The sequence below is a fragment of the Triticum urartu genome, chromosome 7A, assembly GCF_056163025.1.
Source record: "Triticum urartu cultivar PI428250 chromosome 7A, HENAU_Tu73, whole genome shotgun sequence".
NCBI classification, from domain to species: Eukaryota; Viridiplantae; Streptophyta; class Magnoliopsida; order Poales; family Poaceae; genus Triticum; species Triticum urartu.
Genome location: NC_141879.1, coordinates 752,403,553 through 752,420,922, shown reverse-complemented (window position 1 = coordinate 752,420,922; position 17,370 = coordinate 752,403,553). Strand labels below are relative to the sequence as shown.

Here is a 17,370-nt window from a genome sequence, read left to right as displayed (position 1 = left end):
GCCGGCCCAAACTGGGGCGATGGAACTGTGTGCTTTAGCTAAGCGACGCCATTGTGACACTCGCCAGCGTCAAATAGGAATCGCCGAAATCACTAATTAAGGAGTACTTGTTGCAAAGAACACTCCACTTTCTCAGGTCGTGACAAGTGGCGCACATGCAGCGCACCACTTGTCGCAACCTGGAAGTTTTCCCTTTTTCCGTAGATCCGTTTATTCAAAACGTTTTATCTCTTAAACCGTGTGTCCAAATCTCGAACCGTTTTCACCGTTGGATTCCTCGCATCGAGATCTTCAAAACTAGATCCCATGTTGATAGGTTTTGACAAACTTTTTTTCTTCAGAAAAAACCGGACGAAAAAAATCGGGCGAAAAAACCGAGCCGGGAGCATGGTTTTTTCCCTTTCCGAAAGAGGCACATCCGTGCCTCTCGCGAAATCACAACCGTGCCTCTCGTGAAAGCAAAACCGTGACTCTCGTGGAAGAAAAAAAAAGAGAAAACGCGTTTTTTTCCGTTTTCGAGAGGCACGGCCGTGACTCTCGCGAAAGCACAACCGTGCCTCTCGCGAAAGCAAAACCGTGACTCCCGCGAAAGAAAAAAAAACAGAAAACGCGTATTTTTTCCCTTTCCGAGAGGCACGGCCGGGACTTTCGCGAAAGCACAACTGTGCCTCTCGCGGAAGCAAAACCGTGACTGTCCCGAAAGAAAAAAAATAGAAAGCGCGTTTTGTTTTTCCCTTTCCGAGAGGCACGGCCGTGACTCTCGCAAAAGCACAACCGTGCCTCTCGCGGAAGCAAAACCGTGACTCTCGCGAAAGAAAAAAAAATAGAAAACGCGTTTTTTTTCGTTTCCGAAAGGCACGGCCGTGACTCTCGCTAAAGCACAACCGTGCCTTTCGCGGAAGAAAAACCGTGACTTTCGCGAAAGGGAAAAAAAAAGAAAACGCATTTTTTTCGCGCAAAATTTTTTTTTTAAAATTTTTTCTTATCAAAAAGCTAAGAAAGACCGGGGGAAAACCAAAACGTTGAAAAGAACCGGAAAAAAACCGTTTAAAAAGCCGAAAACACGTGCGGAAAAAAAAATTCCGAAGGGAGCGTCCAGAGCGCGACACGTGGCAAATGGCTGAGAGCGCGCCAAATGACGCTGATCGTTGCGAGGCTTCCGAAGGAGCGCTGGTTAACTAGTTGCTCCCAGGAATCGCCGGGCAATAGAAGAAGGTAGGGAAGGAGGGCCTTGGAATTTCTTATTGGACGCGCATTGCGTCAAAATATCGACCCTTCGCACAGACATTGAGTGATTACCTGGGCCAGCCCATTTAATATGATGCTGCTTTTCCTGTTATGGGAACCTTGTAGAGTTCCCCAGGCGGTTTATCAGGTTTTGGGAACCTGAACCTGTTTTTCTGTTTCTTTCTGGCTTTAGATTTTTTTTCTGTTTTTTTATTCTCTATTCCCTCTATTGTCTCATTTTTCCTTTTTTTAATATTTATTTTTCAAGTTTACTTTTTTTAAGAGTTCATGTTTTTGAAAATTGTGTGGAAACTTCAAAAAATGCTCATGCTTTCAAAAAGCATTCCACATTTTAAAAAATGGTCATGTTTTATTTTTTTGATAAATTCAGAAAATGTTTGCATTTTTTTAAAATTGTTCAGGAATTTTCAAAAACAATCATATTTTCAAAACATTTTCGGAATGTTTTTTAAAAAATGTTCAAATTATTTTTGTTCAAATTTATCACAACTTTTAAAATAATGACTGGGATTTCAAAAAATGTTCCTGTTTTCAAAACTTATTCACAAATTCCAAAAGTGTTATCTGTTTTCAAATTTTTTGTTCATGTATTTGAAATATCTTCACGTTTCAAATTTGTTTGTGGTTTTCAGAATTGTTCTCCATTTCCAAATTTGTTCTAAAATTTAAAATATGCTTGTTATTTCAAATATGGTGGTTATTCAAGAAATATATGCTTTTTTATTTTTATTCACAATTTAAGAAAAATCTTTCCGCTTTCCTAAATTATTCACAATTTCAAACAAATGGCATTTCGAAAAATGTTCCAGCTATCCAAGTTTGTTCAGAAATTCAAGAAATGCTCATGTTTTTAAATTTTGCTCGCAAATTCAAAAAAAAAAAATGGGGTTATAATTTTCACATCTATTAACTTTTCTTCACCAATTCAAAAAATGGGATTTTCCAAAAAAAAAAGTTCCTGCTTTCCCAAAAATTTCACATCATTAAAATGTTCATGTTTTTCAAAATTTTAACCTAAATTCAAAAAATGTTCACATCTTGAAAATTTTACTCGTAATTTTGAAAAATGTTCGCGCTTGCGGTTTTTTTTTCCTGTTTTTAAGAAAATATTTTGCATTTTCAAGAATTTCTTCTTAGTTTTGAAAAATATCTCGTTTTCATTTTGTTCCTTTTTTTGAAAAAAAGTTTGAGATTCCCAAAAATTGATTCAAGTTTTACTTTTGTTGCTATGAAATATGAAAATGCCTACGTTTCAAAATATATTAACTTTTTTCAAAAAGTAAATCACGGTCGAAATTTTGAAAAAAAAAATTATTTCTGTTTCGGCTTATGTTCGTATAAGGTGGACTCCCATTTTATGTACGAAGTCCCAAGAATTATGGTGGCTATTAGTGTTGCTCACTTGCAGCTGGTAATCTGGCACTGTGGTATGTTTCCTTAAGTGTGGCGCTGCTATCCTAACATGTGAAGTTGACTGTCGTAGTGGCTAGCACAGCTCGAGCCACCGGAAATGGGCCAGCACACGTTAGCGGCGCCATGTGTGAAACGTTGGCTCCTAACTGCTACGAGGACATTTTGACTGCCTTGGACGACTGCCTATCTTTGCAGCTCAACTCCAGCAAGCCGCTGATCATGACCAAGGATAGCATCTACAGCTTGAACGACACAGTGAACTTTCCTATGCCTGGAAACAAGTCCTTCTCGCCGGTCGAGCTCACCGGGGTGTCTGTCGCGGGCGGGAAACTGCAGGTGCGCGCTCCGTTCTGCTACGACTGCAAATTGAACAAGACGCACTACTCGTATAGGGGGAAGATACGAATATCCTTCCCGTCCTTGTCGCCCTTCTTCATGACGGAAGAAACCACCGTGTTGATGGCCATCGGGAAGTACGCAGTGGCAGATCAGTTACTGGGGCCCCCTTGCGACGCAGTCGTGAACTTCGACGACTCTGTCAACGGGACGTGCTTAGGGCGGGGCTGCTGCCAGGTCCCCATCCTGCCGCAAGACGCCTGCAACGAAGGTTCTTTTATTTCGGACCTCACTGAAATATGCAGAATTTTAAAAAACTCGCATATTCCGGAAATTATTTTCGATTTTGACATTTCAAATTTCACTTCATTTTACACAGTGACCATCGTCACCAGATATTCGTCACTAAGCATTACAAACTATGAAGATGACTGCGTCTATGGCATGCTTGTGGACAAGTCTTGGTACAACTTCACATCGCTGGACCTCGACGGCGATGTTTTCTTCGAGAAGAACGGCGCCAGAGGGGTGCCCATCGTGGTAGACTTTGTCATCGGCAACCATTCCTGTCCACGGCCTGGCCAAGAGGCCCCAAAGGGATACGCGTGCGCCAGCGACAACACCATGTGCGTCCAAGTACCCAGATACAGTAACTACCTGGGGTACTTGTGCAGGTGCTCGCAAGGGTACCAAGGCAACCCATACATTTCAAATGGCTGCCGAGGTACATACATTTAACTGATATATCCATCACTTTTCTCTTAGCCGTATCGACGTACGTGTGGATTTATATTAACTGTACGTATATGCATGTCTGGTTAATTTGTTTGTAGACATTGATGAGTGCCAGAGGCCAGATTTGTATCCTTGCCATGGAATATGCCAGAACAAGGAAGGAGGATATGAATGTGCCTGCCATGCCGGAACAAAGGGCAATGCCACAGAGGGGCATTGCACGGAAATCTATCCTCTGCCAGCAAAGGTAGCCGTAGGTAAGTTATGCAGCACCCGATCCACTCCTATCATCAGCAAAGGTGACCTACAGAACGCATAATCTGCTCTAGTTTGTGTTTATCATAAATCTGTCCTATAGTGGGCATTTAATATAACATATGTATGTTTGATCACAACATATGATTTATCTAGCAACTGATTTGCACCTAAACATCTCCATCTCACTAGTAAATAATGCAATACAATTGTTTTGATGAGAAGCCCTATTAGAACCCAACTTGTATCCCGCTGGCCACGCTTTTTCCTATATGGCACTACCGCAATATAGTGCCAGGAATACGTGCATTCCTGATGGACATCAAAGGAACTTATCATTATCCTCATGTGAACTTATCATCAAAGGAAACAATTTTTCGAAACATCAGCTTTGCCGATATGAACAAGATTATTCATTGAGCCATATATTTTACTTCCTATTTGATAACAGAAGTTCCTTGGATTTTATTTTTATATTATCAATCGACATCCAGTTTATGAGATATGTTACGTAATTTCTTCATGTAGGTGCAATAGGTGGTCTTTTCATCATAGCACTTGTGGTGTTCCTTCTCCTTCTCCGTAGACAAAAAAAGAAGATGAACCATTTTTTTATAAAAAATGGAGGCCCTGCACTCGAAAAGGCCAACAATATAAAGATTTACAGAAGAGAGGAGCTCAAGCCAATTTTAAAAAGTCTCAATTTAATTGGAAAAGGTTGCTTTGGTGAAGTTTACAAGGGTTATCTTGATAACCGACTAGTTGCAGTAAAGAAGCCCGTTACTGACAGTGTTGCACATAACGAGCAATTTGCAAACGAAGTCATTATTCAGTCTCAAGTCATCCACAAGAACATTGTTAGGCTCATAGGTTGTTGCCTAGAAGTTGACATCCCGATGCTAGTCTATGAGTTCCTCTCCAAAGGTAGCCTCGACGACACTCTTCACAGAAACAACAAGGTGCCTCTTGATATCGATGTACGTTTAAATATTGCTGCAGAATCAGCGGAAGGTCTAGCATATATGCACTCAAAAACTGGCAAAAGAATTTTGCATGGTGATGTGAAACCAGCAAATATACTCTTGGATGATGATTATGTACCAAAAATATCTGACTTTGGTATATCAAGGTTGATTGCAAGGGATAAAGAACACACTACATCTGTCATTGGTGATAGGTCCTACATGGATCCAGTATACCTTCAAACTGGACTGCTGACAGAAAAGAGTGACGTCTACAGTTTTGGAGTACTACTCTTGGAACTTGTTAGCAGGAGGAAGGCCACATATTCCGACCATAACAGCTTAGTGAGGAATTTTGTTGATGCTCACAAAGCAGAGATGGTGCCAATTGAGCTGTTTGACAAGGAATTTGCAGAACCGGGAGATTTGGAGCTTCTTGGTAGCATTGCAAGGGTTGCCGTGGAATGCCTTAATCTTGATGTGCATGAAAGACCAGCAATGACAGATGTAGCAGAGCGCCTTCTCATGTTGAAGAGATCTCGTAGCTAGTTATAGATATGAGTGTATATATGTTTGATGCGAGACGATTGACTTCCTTGCATGCTTGTGCATCTATTTTTGGGGATGTTTGTGCTGGTTCCCCCCAGCCATACCTCCGTTAAATTGGCAATCCCAGCATTTGTATCCTTGCTCTCTGTTTCCACCCAGACCTGTTTTAGGGCTTTATTATAAAGTCGGGCCATGTTGGCCTTCGTCCTAAAAATATTTGCTCCAATATGTTGATATATATATTTTAGTATGAAAAATATGTATGTTGAACAAGATATAAGCAATGATGTTGTCCTATTGTTTTCATGTAAATTAAAGCGACGGCCATTCTTGTGATGCTTTAGTTTGGTATTCTAAACAAGTTGCTCATGTAAAACTATCAGGGGAAAATGTGTTTTTACCATTAGCCATATCCATAATTTTGCTTTTGCTACTACTTTTCGCATGCATCCAAAAATGCCACTAGATTCTGCGTCGTCTCGTCAGCCAATTCTGCTGGGTGACTTTACCTTCTCGTTTCTATCATGTAAATTGATGCACAAATGGAGGTGTTGGTGACCGGTTTTGCACTCTATCCACATATGTTGAGAAGTCTTTAGAGTTTTCCGTGCTTTGCCGTCCCAACTGAAGCTAATCGGATAGTATTCCGCTCGCCCCCCGGCCCATCTTGACAGGTCGCACAAGCTCGCACGAGCCCATACGCTTAGACCATGGTCAGGTAGAAGTGATGATTCATGGGATTGGGATTAATCGCGTCGTACTTGGACTTGTCAATTGATTTCGGAGGAGGTTTAGACAGTTATTTGAACAATCCAGTTTTTTTGCATGGTCTTTGAACAACCCGGTTGGTTATATTCAAGTCCAAGTCGGGAACGGGCGACGTGGTTAATTACATAGGTTGTTATTTATTCTGGTGTCCTGTACGTATCGGTGAGGTAGACATAACAAAAAGGGTATGTCTACAACTCAGTCGACTGAGACTTCGAAGTCTCGGTTGCATGATGTCACATAAATATCGATTGCACCTGACTCCGTTCGTTGTGACTTGTCTCTCGTGAAGTCTGGTTTTTCCTGCGACGTTCGCTAGGCCAACTCAAAGAATTTAAGTTTTCGTTCTTTACTTTTTTGAGACTCGTTCTTTACTTGTAGGACGTCGATAACTTCCGTCTGTTCGGTCTGGGACACTCCTAGGCCGAACCAGTCGTTTGGTAAGGGGTGATCGATCACCTTTTTTTTGAGCAACTGCATTCTTTATTAAAAGTTCACACACATGGGGATACAAATGATATCGGGCAAAATACCAAGTCATACATGGCGCCCGGGACTAAGGGAGGCAGCTGCCTTTGCTAAGGCATGTGCTTCACTGTTGTGCTTCCTATTCTCATAAAGAAACTTTACATCGTGAAATTGACTCCTCTGGTGCTTGATGTCTTGTAGGATGGAGAAATATCGGCAGGGAACTTCGTCTTGTATATTCATCACTACTTCCAAGCAGTCTGAGGCCACACACATAGAAAGAACCTGCAAATCAGAGGCGAGGGAGAGGGCCTCGCAACAGGCCTGTGCTTCGAGAATAGTTGGATCAAGGCGGCCTTCGTGGATGATGGCCGAGGCACCTAGGAAGTTGCCTCGTTTATCCCTGCATATCACTGCTGCTGCTGCCCGATCTCCAATCTACGAAAAGCCTCCATCAACATTCATCTTGACATCGTGATGCTCCGGCGGGAGCCACGCATTCGAAGGCGGATCCCCATGGCCATCTCTAGTCACATGCATGTCCATGGAATTCACATGCAGGTCCCTAGAAGTTACATGTAAGTCCTTGCGGTGTGTTTTCTTATCCGGCATCATCTCGAGCTCTGCTAGAAACTTGTCGCTGAAAATATGGGTACTCAGTGGGCTCTGGTACTAATTGTCATGGATGGCTCGGCGTCTCGCCCACCATATGGCCTACAATGTAACCAATACTCGTACTAGGTCGGCCGAAGGTAGGGTATCAACCAACCATAGCATCCAAAGCTTGGCATCATTCTCCCTGTTTGATATAATTGTTTCCGTCAGATCCTCCTCAGAGAGGGCCCAAACACATCGGGCCATGCGGCAATCAAAGAGGGAATGGCGCCATGTATCGACCGCCGTGTGACTGATCGCACTCCGCAGAGTCAGCCATACTTCGGTGTTTTCGGACATCTCCGGTGGGGACCGAACTCCTGGCCAACCTCCAGGGAAAACCCGTACTTTCGAGGGCACTGCAACACCCCAGAGTCTGGACCAAGACCGGCGATCTGCCTCGGCGCGCGAGTGCCCCTCATTGTGTTCTAGCCAATCTGTGTGTTGCTGTTTTGTAGAGGACAAAAGTTTATAGACCGACTTTACCGTGAAAACGCCCTTGCGTTCATAATGCCACGCCCAAAAGTCACCGCGGACTCTGAGAGGGATATTTAGGATCGCTTCCTTGTCCATTGTATAGAAGTGTGTTTCCAGCACATCGACATCCCGGGAAAAGGTGACAGGGTTGATGAGTTCTGACACCATCTGTGGAGGGTTAGACGTCTTCGGGCACACCGGTCGAAGCTTAAAATCTCGTGGTATCCAGTTGTCCACCCAAATGTTGGTGTCCTCGCCAGAGCCAATATGTTTCACGAGCCCTAGCTTTAATGTGTCTCGTCCTTCTATCAAGGAGTGCCAGACTTGTGACGGGTTCCTGCCTAGCTCAGCTTCAAGGATTGACGAGGTGGGGTAATAAACAGCCTTGAGAATTCGAGCGCTCAGGGAATTTGGTTCCTGGAGGAGACGCCACGCTTGCCGCGCAAGTAGGGCTAGGTTGAAAAGCTCAGTGTCACGGAATCCCATGCCCCCCATGAATTTCGGCTGTGTCATGACTTCCTAGGAGACCCAAGCAGTTTTCCTCTCACCGTTTTTTGATCCCCACCAAAACTTCCTCAAGATACCATTGATGTGTTGGCACAAGCCTCTCGGAAGCTTGAAACAGGCCATGGAATATGTGGGAATTGCTTGAGCCACAGACTTGATGAGCACCTCCTTTCCTCCCACAGAAAGTGCCTTCTCCATCCAGCCTTGTACTTGCTTCCAGATCCTGTCCTTCAAATATTTGAAAGATCCCTCCTATGTTCTGCCCACATCGGCAGGAAGTCCAAGATATCTTTCGAAGAGCTTCTCATTTTGAACTTGAAGAAGTTGTTTAATCTCTTGCCTCGAGGATTCAGAACAGCCCTTACTAAAAAATATGGAGGATTTCTCCTTGTTAACGCGCTGCCCTGATGCTGCACAGTATCTTTGAAGAAGGGTATCCACTCTGTTTGCATTGAAGAATAAGAGGCTGTCATCTGCAAAAAGTAAGTGATTTACCTATGGTGCACCAGCCGCCACCGTGATTCCATTCACAATCTCCTCAGGTCTTGTGGATTTCAGGAGGCAAGAGAGCCCCTCAGCAGCTAATAGAAATAGATATGGGGATATAGGGCAGCCTTGCCTGAGACCTCGGGAGGGCCTGAACTCCTTCTGTTTGCCTCCGTTGAATATGACCGAAAAGGAGACAAATGTGACACACCTCATAACTGTTTGTGTGAAACGTGGGCTAATGCCCAGTTTGGACGATCCAACCCGAACACCTGTGCACGATCGCTAAGAAAAGGAGGCTCGGGCCAAAACAAGTGGGCCAAAGGAAAAACAGGCCCAACTATCTCATGCAAAAGCACCATCTAATTTTTTAATTGAACATACAGAGAAACTTACCTTCCTCTTTGAAATAAAACAACAGCCTCAATATGGATTCGAAAAATGCATATATGCATATAATTTGACGTCCATAAAAAAGCCACAAGATTGTAGCGACCCGACCCGAATGGATCAAGTCTCTGTGTTTAAGTGTCATCCCTGGATCGGTATGCTGACACACACAGTACTCGAGGATTTATAACAGAGGTAAATCACATGTATAAAGTAACGTAAATACTATTACCTCAATCCAAATAGCGGAAGTAACAAGGTTGTGGATTCCCATCAACACCAACGGCAAAGTTGAGTGTAGAAATCGTAACCCTAACGTATCACTTACGCGTCGTAAGATCTTTGCAACATGAGACGTTGCAGCCCCAAAAGGGCCAGTACATTGAATGTATTGGCAAATTCACACTATAGGATAATGATGAATAAAGGCTATCACTACATGCATATTTGGCTGATGGAAAAATTCTATGGTTATAATGTTTTTGCGAAAAGCCAATTTTTCCCTACTGCAAAGGAATAAATTTTATTTAACTATCATGGTGGTTGTTAAACATTGAGAATGGTTGACAGCATTCTCAATCCCAATTAAAAATATCATCATTAACCCAACAAAATTATTTAAAGTAACATGATGAGATTCACATGATAATCCAAGTACTAGATACTCAAGATGTCCATAACTGGGGACACGGCTAACCATGATTAGTTTATACAGTCTGCAGAGGTTTGTGCACTTTTCCCCACAAGACTCGATCTCCTTCGTTAGTATTCTCGCACTACATGGTGTTTGAGAAACGGATGACCGAGACATAGTCTTTCAGAAGCGCTAGCACCTTACGAACGAGTAGACAGTACCAACCTATATCCCCTACATCTGCTAGTCTACCACTTTAAGAGTTCGCATGACTTAATCAACTATGCTAGAGCCCATAGTAGCTTGTGGCTGCACACGAAAGTTTCTAGCATGAATAATCTCATGATCCCTTTGAGCCTGGGTGGCGGTCCAAAAAAAACAGGCAATTCTGGAATACCCAGGTACCTCAATCCACCCAGATGTGTGTTTAAGTTGTCACCTTAAATAAACTATTAATTAACAAACTCACTTCTGTCATGGATACACTCACCCAATCCACGACTACTAGCATAGCATGACATAACAAGCAAACGTAGAAGAAACTCCCAAGGGTTTGATAATAAAACAGGTAATAGGTACTACCTCATCTACTTCCCAAAACCCACAATTTAATTGGATCCTAATCATGCAATGTTTGAAGATTGATCTAATGCATAAAAACTGGGTATGAAAAGGGATATGATCAAAGTGTGAACTTGCCTGCAATGTTCATGAAGATGATTCGCACTCAAAACTCTTGATAGTCCTACTCGTCACACTCCGGTCAATCTATCGTAAGCAAGCAATAGTAACCACACATAAGCAATCACTCAATAGATCGGAAAGAACGAAGAAAACAATTCGGAAAATATCAAAACCAAGCAAATAACTCTTGCAACATAAAACAATTTCTAACAGTACCAAAACTATGTGAATTTGGCCTTATCAGAAAGTTTAGGTCAAGAGCTTCAATTTGCAAAAAGAATCAATTCAAACGGAGTTACAGAACTTAAGTTATGAATAAAAGAAGTTTGAATATGAATCTGAACAAAATTCGAAATTTGAAAATTTCAAAAAGTTGACGTGACAGGTTAACTGGATTGATGAAAATAAGACGAAATTATAGGCGCTGGTTTCATCTAATTTGGACGAACGGGTAAAAAGTTATTTGAAAAATCAGGGCAAGCTGTTTTACAGAAGAAAAATAACTACGGCTAAAAGAATTCTAGATCTAACGTATAAATACAGAGAACGAATAAATATACCTTAAAGGTATAGAAAAGACGACTTCGGAGTGAGGAGACAACTTCCAAAAGTCCTGCCAGAGAAGAGAAATATATTTTTCTTAAATGAATCTAGTCAAACCAAAATATTGATTTATCCCGAATCGGATGATTTTTTTTAGGCTCTATGGGTCTATATTTATAGGTGAAAAAGAGGTTTATGGGTCAAAGACTAGGCAATATGAGACTAAACGTAGACGTAATTAAACGAAACAGAGGAGAAAAGAGGCGCCTCGCATGGGCCTAGAGGCCTTCGGCCGGCCCCGCGCGCGTAAGCTGCAGCTGCAGTTTTTTTTTTAACAAAATTCGGCCTAAAAAAAAGAAAAGGCTGGCTGGGCCTGGCCCATATAGGAAAAAGGGGCGCTCGCTGTTACTATGATGCGCACGTGGGCGACAAATACTTATGGGCCGCACGTACAGTTTTTTTAAATAGAAACAGAAAGTAAAACTGAATAACGAAAATATAATAATCATTTTAAAGAGGCATATTATACATGAAAAGTTTCGGAAAAATATTTCCTAGAAGCTGAACATTTTTATAGAGTCAAATAAAATACACACAAATTCAAATAAAACAAAGAGTGCTTCTGCTCTAGTAAAATCCAGTAAAAATCATTTTAAAAATATCAAAATTAATTCAAATTTATTTCTCTCCAATTTTCTGATGTAGGGAATCATGTTACACTATTTTTCATATATTTTAGTTTTGGAGAAAAATAATTTGAATAAAACTGAAATAACTCCAAATTGAAAATAAATTCAAAAGAACTTTGAATTTAATTCTTTGAAACTCCCAACTCATATTTCATATGTTTTGAAGAAGTCATTTTATCTTCGCTCGTGAAAATCATTGAGTTGCATAAAGTTCCTGGGTTGGAAATATTTTCCAAATGAAATTCAAATATCTTCAACACCCCTTGTCATTTAAATAAATGGAAGAAGTCATGTCATCTTCTCTCCAGGGTTTTGTGATGAAAAGAATTTGAATTCACGGAGATCACGAATGCAAAATGAAAGTTTGGGAAAGTCCTTTTATTCCCTCTCATTTAACTTCCAAAAGTTTCGAAATTCACTCAATTTCACACAATCAATCAAATCTATCTATTTATTATAACATTCTAAAATTTAGAATTTTGGGATGTTACAAATCTACCACCCTTAAAATGAATCTCGTCCTCGAGATTCGGAGAGGCTAGAAAGAAATAGGTTAGGTTTGGGGTCTTCTCAAAAATCCATGGATCGTCTCCGGGGTCTCGGGTGCTACCACCCTTAGAACACTAATGCAGAACCGGGCAATAGCACCGATTCGTAAGGCCCTTTAGTGCCGGTTCCATAACCGGCACTAAATTGTGGTCACTAAAGGCCCCCCCTTTAGTACCGGTTCAGCACGAACCGGTGCTAAAGGGCAACCACGTGGCACGAGCTAGCTCCGGGGGCCTGGAGCCTTTTAGTACCGGTTGGTAAGACCAACCGGTACTATAAGGTTTGGGGGTTTTTTAGTTTTATGATTTCTTTTTCATTTAATTTTGTGTTTCCATTTTAATTCTTTTTCGTTTGCTGGTATTTTACGATACTACACATTGTACACGTTATGCATATATATATATATAAATATAAATATATATATAAATATAGATCAGTCCCCTGCGCCTGCTTCAGGGCCTTTACGAGAATGGAATTTGATTAAATAATAATTAATCAAGCATGATAATTAAAGAGATGGCAGCTAGCTAGCTAGCTAGTACTACTTAATTACTTACCTTGGGTCGAAACCATTTAAGCTTTTTTTCCATTCGCCTTCCGTGACGCTGATGAACCTTGCCCAAGCCCTGCCCGCCGACAAAGAAAATGAATAAAGGGGTTATTAAATAGTTCATATCATGAAATGACGAACTAAATAGGCCGAGATATATAGTTAATAATGATTGAAATTACCTGTTGACTATCCCAAACAAGATGTTATAGTCAGTTTTTTCTTTGAGTAGTGAGTCCAATACTTCAACTGTTCCGGCATCAACTTTAATGATACACAAGACCCAGTGAAATCTGCATGCACACACATTTGCATGTCTTAATTAAGCGGGCATATGTAAGCAAAAACATGTAGCTAGCTAGTAGGCAAAAACAGAGAATTTGTAGTACAAGACAGTGTGACTCACTGGAAGTTGTAAGGAAGTAGTATATCTTCATTGTATTTGAGGCGCTTCAAGAACTCTAGCATGTTGTCCTCTACGTTCTTTTGCTGACCTGGATTTATTAGCCATGTGTATTCATTAACGGTGTTTGGGTCAATGAACCCAATGCCAAAGCGTCCACCTTTTCTCATTGCATACATCTTCATCCTGCATAATACCACAGAAAAGAATATAGTGAGGATAATTACAGGTAATGATTGATCAAAAGGATCACTACAGCTAGCTTGAGACTTAAATTACAGAAAGAAATCACTTACAGACAATAGCAACTGACGATAGATTTGTCGAGTGCGTCTTGATTGTATAACTGAAACAGTTCAGAATACTCAACGGACACAGCTTTCTCATGGAAGTAATGCTCCTCCTTGACATTCACCATGAGGGACAATCGATCTGAAATCTTGGTAATGTTCATGTACCATTGATACAATTCATACATTCTCGTTGGGAGGTTCTTGACCTTGTCTGGCTCGACCAAAGGTTGGCCCCGGACATATTTCCGTTTTATTTCATCCTCTCTAAGCAAAGGCATGGGCTCGATCTCGAGGAGTTGTCCAACAGTGATGTTGAGAACTTCAGCCTGCATTATATGCTCCTCCGTTATTACCACATTGCCCACCTCGGGAACGTGCACTGTTTGCCCACAATAATATTGGGCACGCGTACTGTCATGTGTTGTTGGCACAACAAGCGAGGGGATCGATTGCGCCGCCTGTTCTCCCAGCTGGGGAATGGTTTTCCCGCATTTTTGACAGCTGCTTCTTGTTTGCTTGATCCCGATGTAGACTTGCTCGCCTCCTTTTGTAGACGTGCTCGATTTAACTTCCTGATGTGGCGCTCATAGTCTGTGTCAACAGGCTTGGGAGCTGGTGGTTGAGCCATACGAATGAAGTGGTTAATCGTTTCCTAAGGCACTTTCTCCCTTGGCGGCGGTGGCGGTTTCGGTGCAAAATGGGCTTCCACCTCGGCCTTCGATATGGCTGCGATTTCCTCCTCGTACCTGTCATAAGCCCTCTGCGGAAGAGGCATGAGGCTTGGACCATATTTATATCGCTTGCCTCCGCCTGTACTTCCTGTACTACCTCGACTCGTACCGCTACACACCATAGCTGCGGGGTGTCTCTTCTGCGATTGCTGAGGCGGCGGAGACGGCTGACGGGGCTGAGTTGGATGAGGAGGAGTGGCCTGAGGTTGTGCCGGACTTGGAGGAGGAGTGGACGTCTGACGCTGTGGCGGACTTGGAGGAGGAGGAGTGGCCTGACACTTTGCCGGACTTGGTGGACTTGCAGGAGCGAGAGTCTGCTGACTCGGTGGCGGACTTCGACGAGGAGTCGGCTGACGCGGTGTCGGTGGCCTTCGAAAGATGATGCAATCCTTTTTCCATAGGATGATACGATGTTTGGCCTCTCCGAGAAAGCGCTCGCCGTCCCCTCCAGGAATGTCAAGCTATAGCTCCGAATATGGTGGGTCCACCACCTCATCAACCAAGACACGAGCATAGCCCGCTGGAATCGGGTTGCAATGGAAGGTTGCCTCGGGGGGATTTGTAAAAGCAACACCGTCCGCCACCTTCATGGATATGTTCTTCATTTTGACATGTAGCTCGCAGTTAGTGTTCTCCGTGATGTCATCCACGGGGTATCTACCCAGCATTGCATCGTCCAGGACGGAACCCACGCTGCTTCTCGGCATGGATGGGCCGGTGCTATCCAATGCTGGATCATCCGCTAGCTGCTGCAGCTGCTGAGACCCCCTTTGCTGGGTAAGTGAGTCGATCTGCTCTTGCTGCCGCTGGAATTTGACTGCCAAATCCGCTTGACTTGCTTCTAGGCCTTGAAGGCGTTCATAGTCCCGCTTCCTCTGCTCCTCCTCCATCTTCCTCTTCTCCTCCTCCGCAATCTTCTTTCTCGCACGGGTTCTGTAGTCGGTGTTCCATTCTGAAAACCCCTCATACCACGGAATAGAGCCCTTGCCTCGTGTTCTTCCCGGGTGTTCAGGATTTCCCAGGGCACGCGTAAGCTCGTCGTTCTCTCTGTTGGGCTGGAACACCCCCGATCGTGCCTCTTCTATTGCAACAAGTATCGCATCATCGGCTCCCTTCAGACTTGCCCTCGTCTAAACATTGCCTGTCTCCGGGTCCAACTCCCCCCCATGCGCATAGAACCAAGTCCTGACCCTGGGGGGCCAGCTCTTAGTAACTGGAGTGACACCTGCATCCTCCATCTCTTTCTCAGACTTATCCCACTTAGGCATTGCCACCGCATAGCCACCTGGCCCCAGCTTATGGAACTTATCCTTTTTTTTGGCATTCTTCTTGTTTATTCTCGACCGTTCCTTAGCTAATTCCGAATCCTTGAATTTCACGAAATCGTCCCAACGAGCACGTTGGTTCTCTAGTGTTCCCTCGAATACTGGAGTCTTCCTTCCTCCCTTGACGTACTTGTTCCATTCACGATTCTTGTGGTTCTTGAATGCAACCGCCATCTTCCTAAGAGCAGCGTTCTTGACTTTCTGCACATCTGCTTCTATGAAATGATTTGGTAGGGTGAAATGTTCCATGAGAGTATCCCAAAGCAGATCTTTTTGATTCTTGTGGACAAAAGTAACATCTGGACGTGGCTTTGCTGGCTCTCTCCATTCTTGAAGTTTGATCGGGAGTTGGTCCTTCACAAGAACTCCGCACTGACGAACGAATTTGTCCGCAATCTTCTTAGGCACTAATGGTTCGCCAGTAGGGCTGCATGCCTCGATATTGTACTTTACGCCCTGCATCAACTTTTTGTTCGGGCCTCGTTTCGTCCTTTTGCCTGAAGATTTGCTCGATCCGGATGGCTGAAAGAACAAAGATCGATTCGTTAATATATCTTCAAGTCATTTGAAACATGTGATGATCACCAGATGCCTGCTTATATAAATATATATACCTCGCCGGTCTTTGTTGTTTCAGGATCAACATGTTCTTCGTCATCGTCATAATCATAGTTCATGACTTCATCAATTCGGTCGTCGTGATCGAATATCATATCACCCTCTCCGGTGTTGTTTAGAAATTCGGAGCCGTCATAATCTTCTTCATTCTGATCATCATCTGGCCCGCGTATCATATCGAACATGGTCTGTTCTCCCTCTCTGTCAGTATTGTCTGCCATAGCTTTTATTTAACTAATCCAAAAGAAATATAAAACAATTTAGTATTCAAATTACATCGTCTCGAATAATAGATATAATCTCGAATACATCGTCTAGAATAATAGATATAATCTCGAATACATCGTCTCGAATAATATATAATATTGAATAGTACATAGTACAAGGACTAAACTGGTCGACTCCACCGCAGGGTGCGAGATGACTGGCTAGGTAGCTAATAAAGATCGAATACTACAGAAGAATCTAGGACACTCGCGGTTCCTGCGGCGCGGGCGGTGGACACCCAAAGAGAAGGAACCCTCACAGGATCATAGCTGAAGTGAGATCCCCGAAGAAACTGCCAGGTATTGGAGAACCCGCCGCCCTCTAACGCAACCATGTAGCGATGGACGTGCTCGTCCTCCTCCCTGACACGGCGACGTACCACCTCTGGCGGGGCCGGGTCCCTCCGCACCGAAACTGGCCCACGCGAACACCACCAAACGAGATCAGGGTCGACGACGGGACCCGGGGCCGGGTTCCTCATCAAGCGGCGCGCCCCTCCAGGAAGCACCTCCCAGTGCCAGCCCGGCGGAGCCCAGTCCCGGACATGGGTTGGCTGGACGTCGTCGCGGACGGGTCGACGGCGAGGATGCGGGCCGGGCATCGTCGAGAAAAAATACTAGCTATATGCCCGCAAAAAGTAACATTTTTTAATGATTGGATTTTGATATCTAAAATTTCTAACATTTCTATATAACACTAATTATGCTATCATTGCATATGTCAAAAATCTATATACTATTTCATACTAATTAAGCATCTAACACTAAAAACAGAAAACACAACTTCTATACATCCATTAAAAAACTGAAAAACAACATTATATAAAAAAAATTCCA

At 43.0% G+C, this 17,370-nt stretch overlaps 1 protein-coding gene across 1 annotated transcript; it reads left to right on the top strand.

The window, feature by feature from the left end:
• The first annotated feature begins 2,784 nt into the window (after positions 1-2,784).
• LOC147962834 (wall-associated receptor kinase 1-like) lies at positions 2,785-5,498 on the top strand. The gene is made up of 4 exons (XM_087534324.1): positions 2,785-3,268; positions 3,377-3,721; positions 3,831-3,989; positions 4,516-5,498. Exons 1-4 carry the CDS (start codon positions 2,785-2,787, stop codon positions 5,496-5,498), a joined length of 1,971 nt encoding a protein of 656 aa, XP_087390450.1.
• The last annotated feature ends 11,872 nt before the right edge of the window (positions 5,499-17,370 follow it).

Bases quoted from the DNA above. Each gene is read 5' to 3' on its own strand.
- LOC147962834 (XM_087534324.1), top strand. From the start codon at position 2,785: ATGTGTGAAACGTTGGCTCCTAACTGCTACGAGGACATTTTGACTGCC. The intron at 3,269-3,376 runs GTTCTTTTATTT...CATTTTACACAG, and splicing joins GCAAGACGCCTGCAACGAAG to TGACCATCGTCACCAGATAT. The intron at 3,990-4,515 runs GTAAGTTATGCA...TTCTTCATGTAG, and splicing joins GCCAGCAAAGGTAGCCGTAG to GTGCAATAGGTGGTCTTTTC.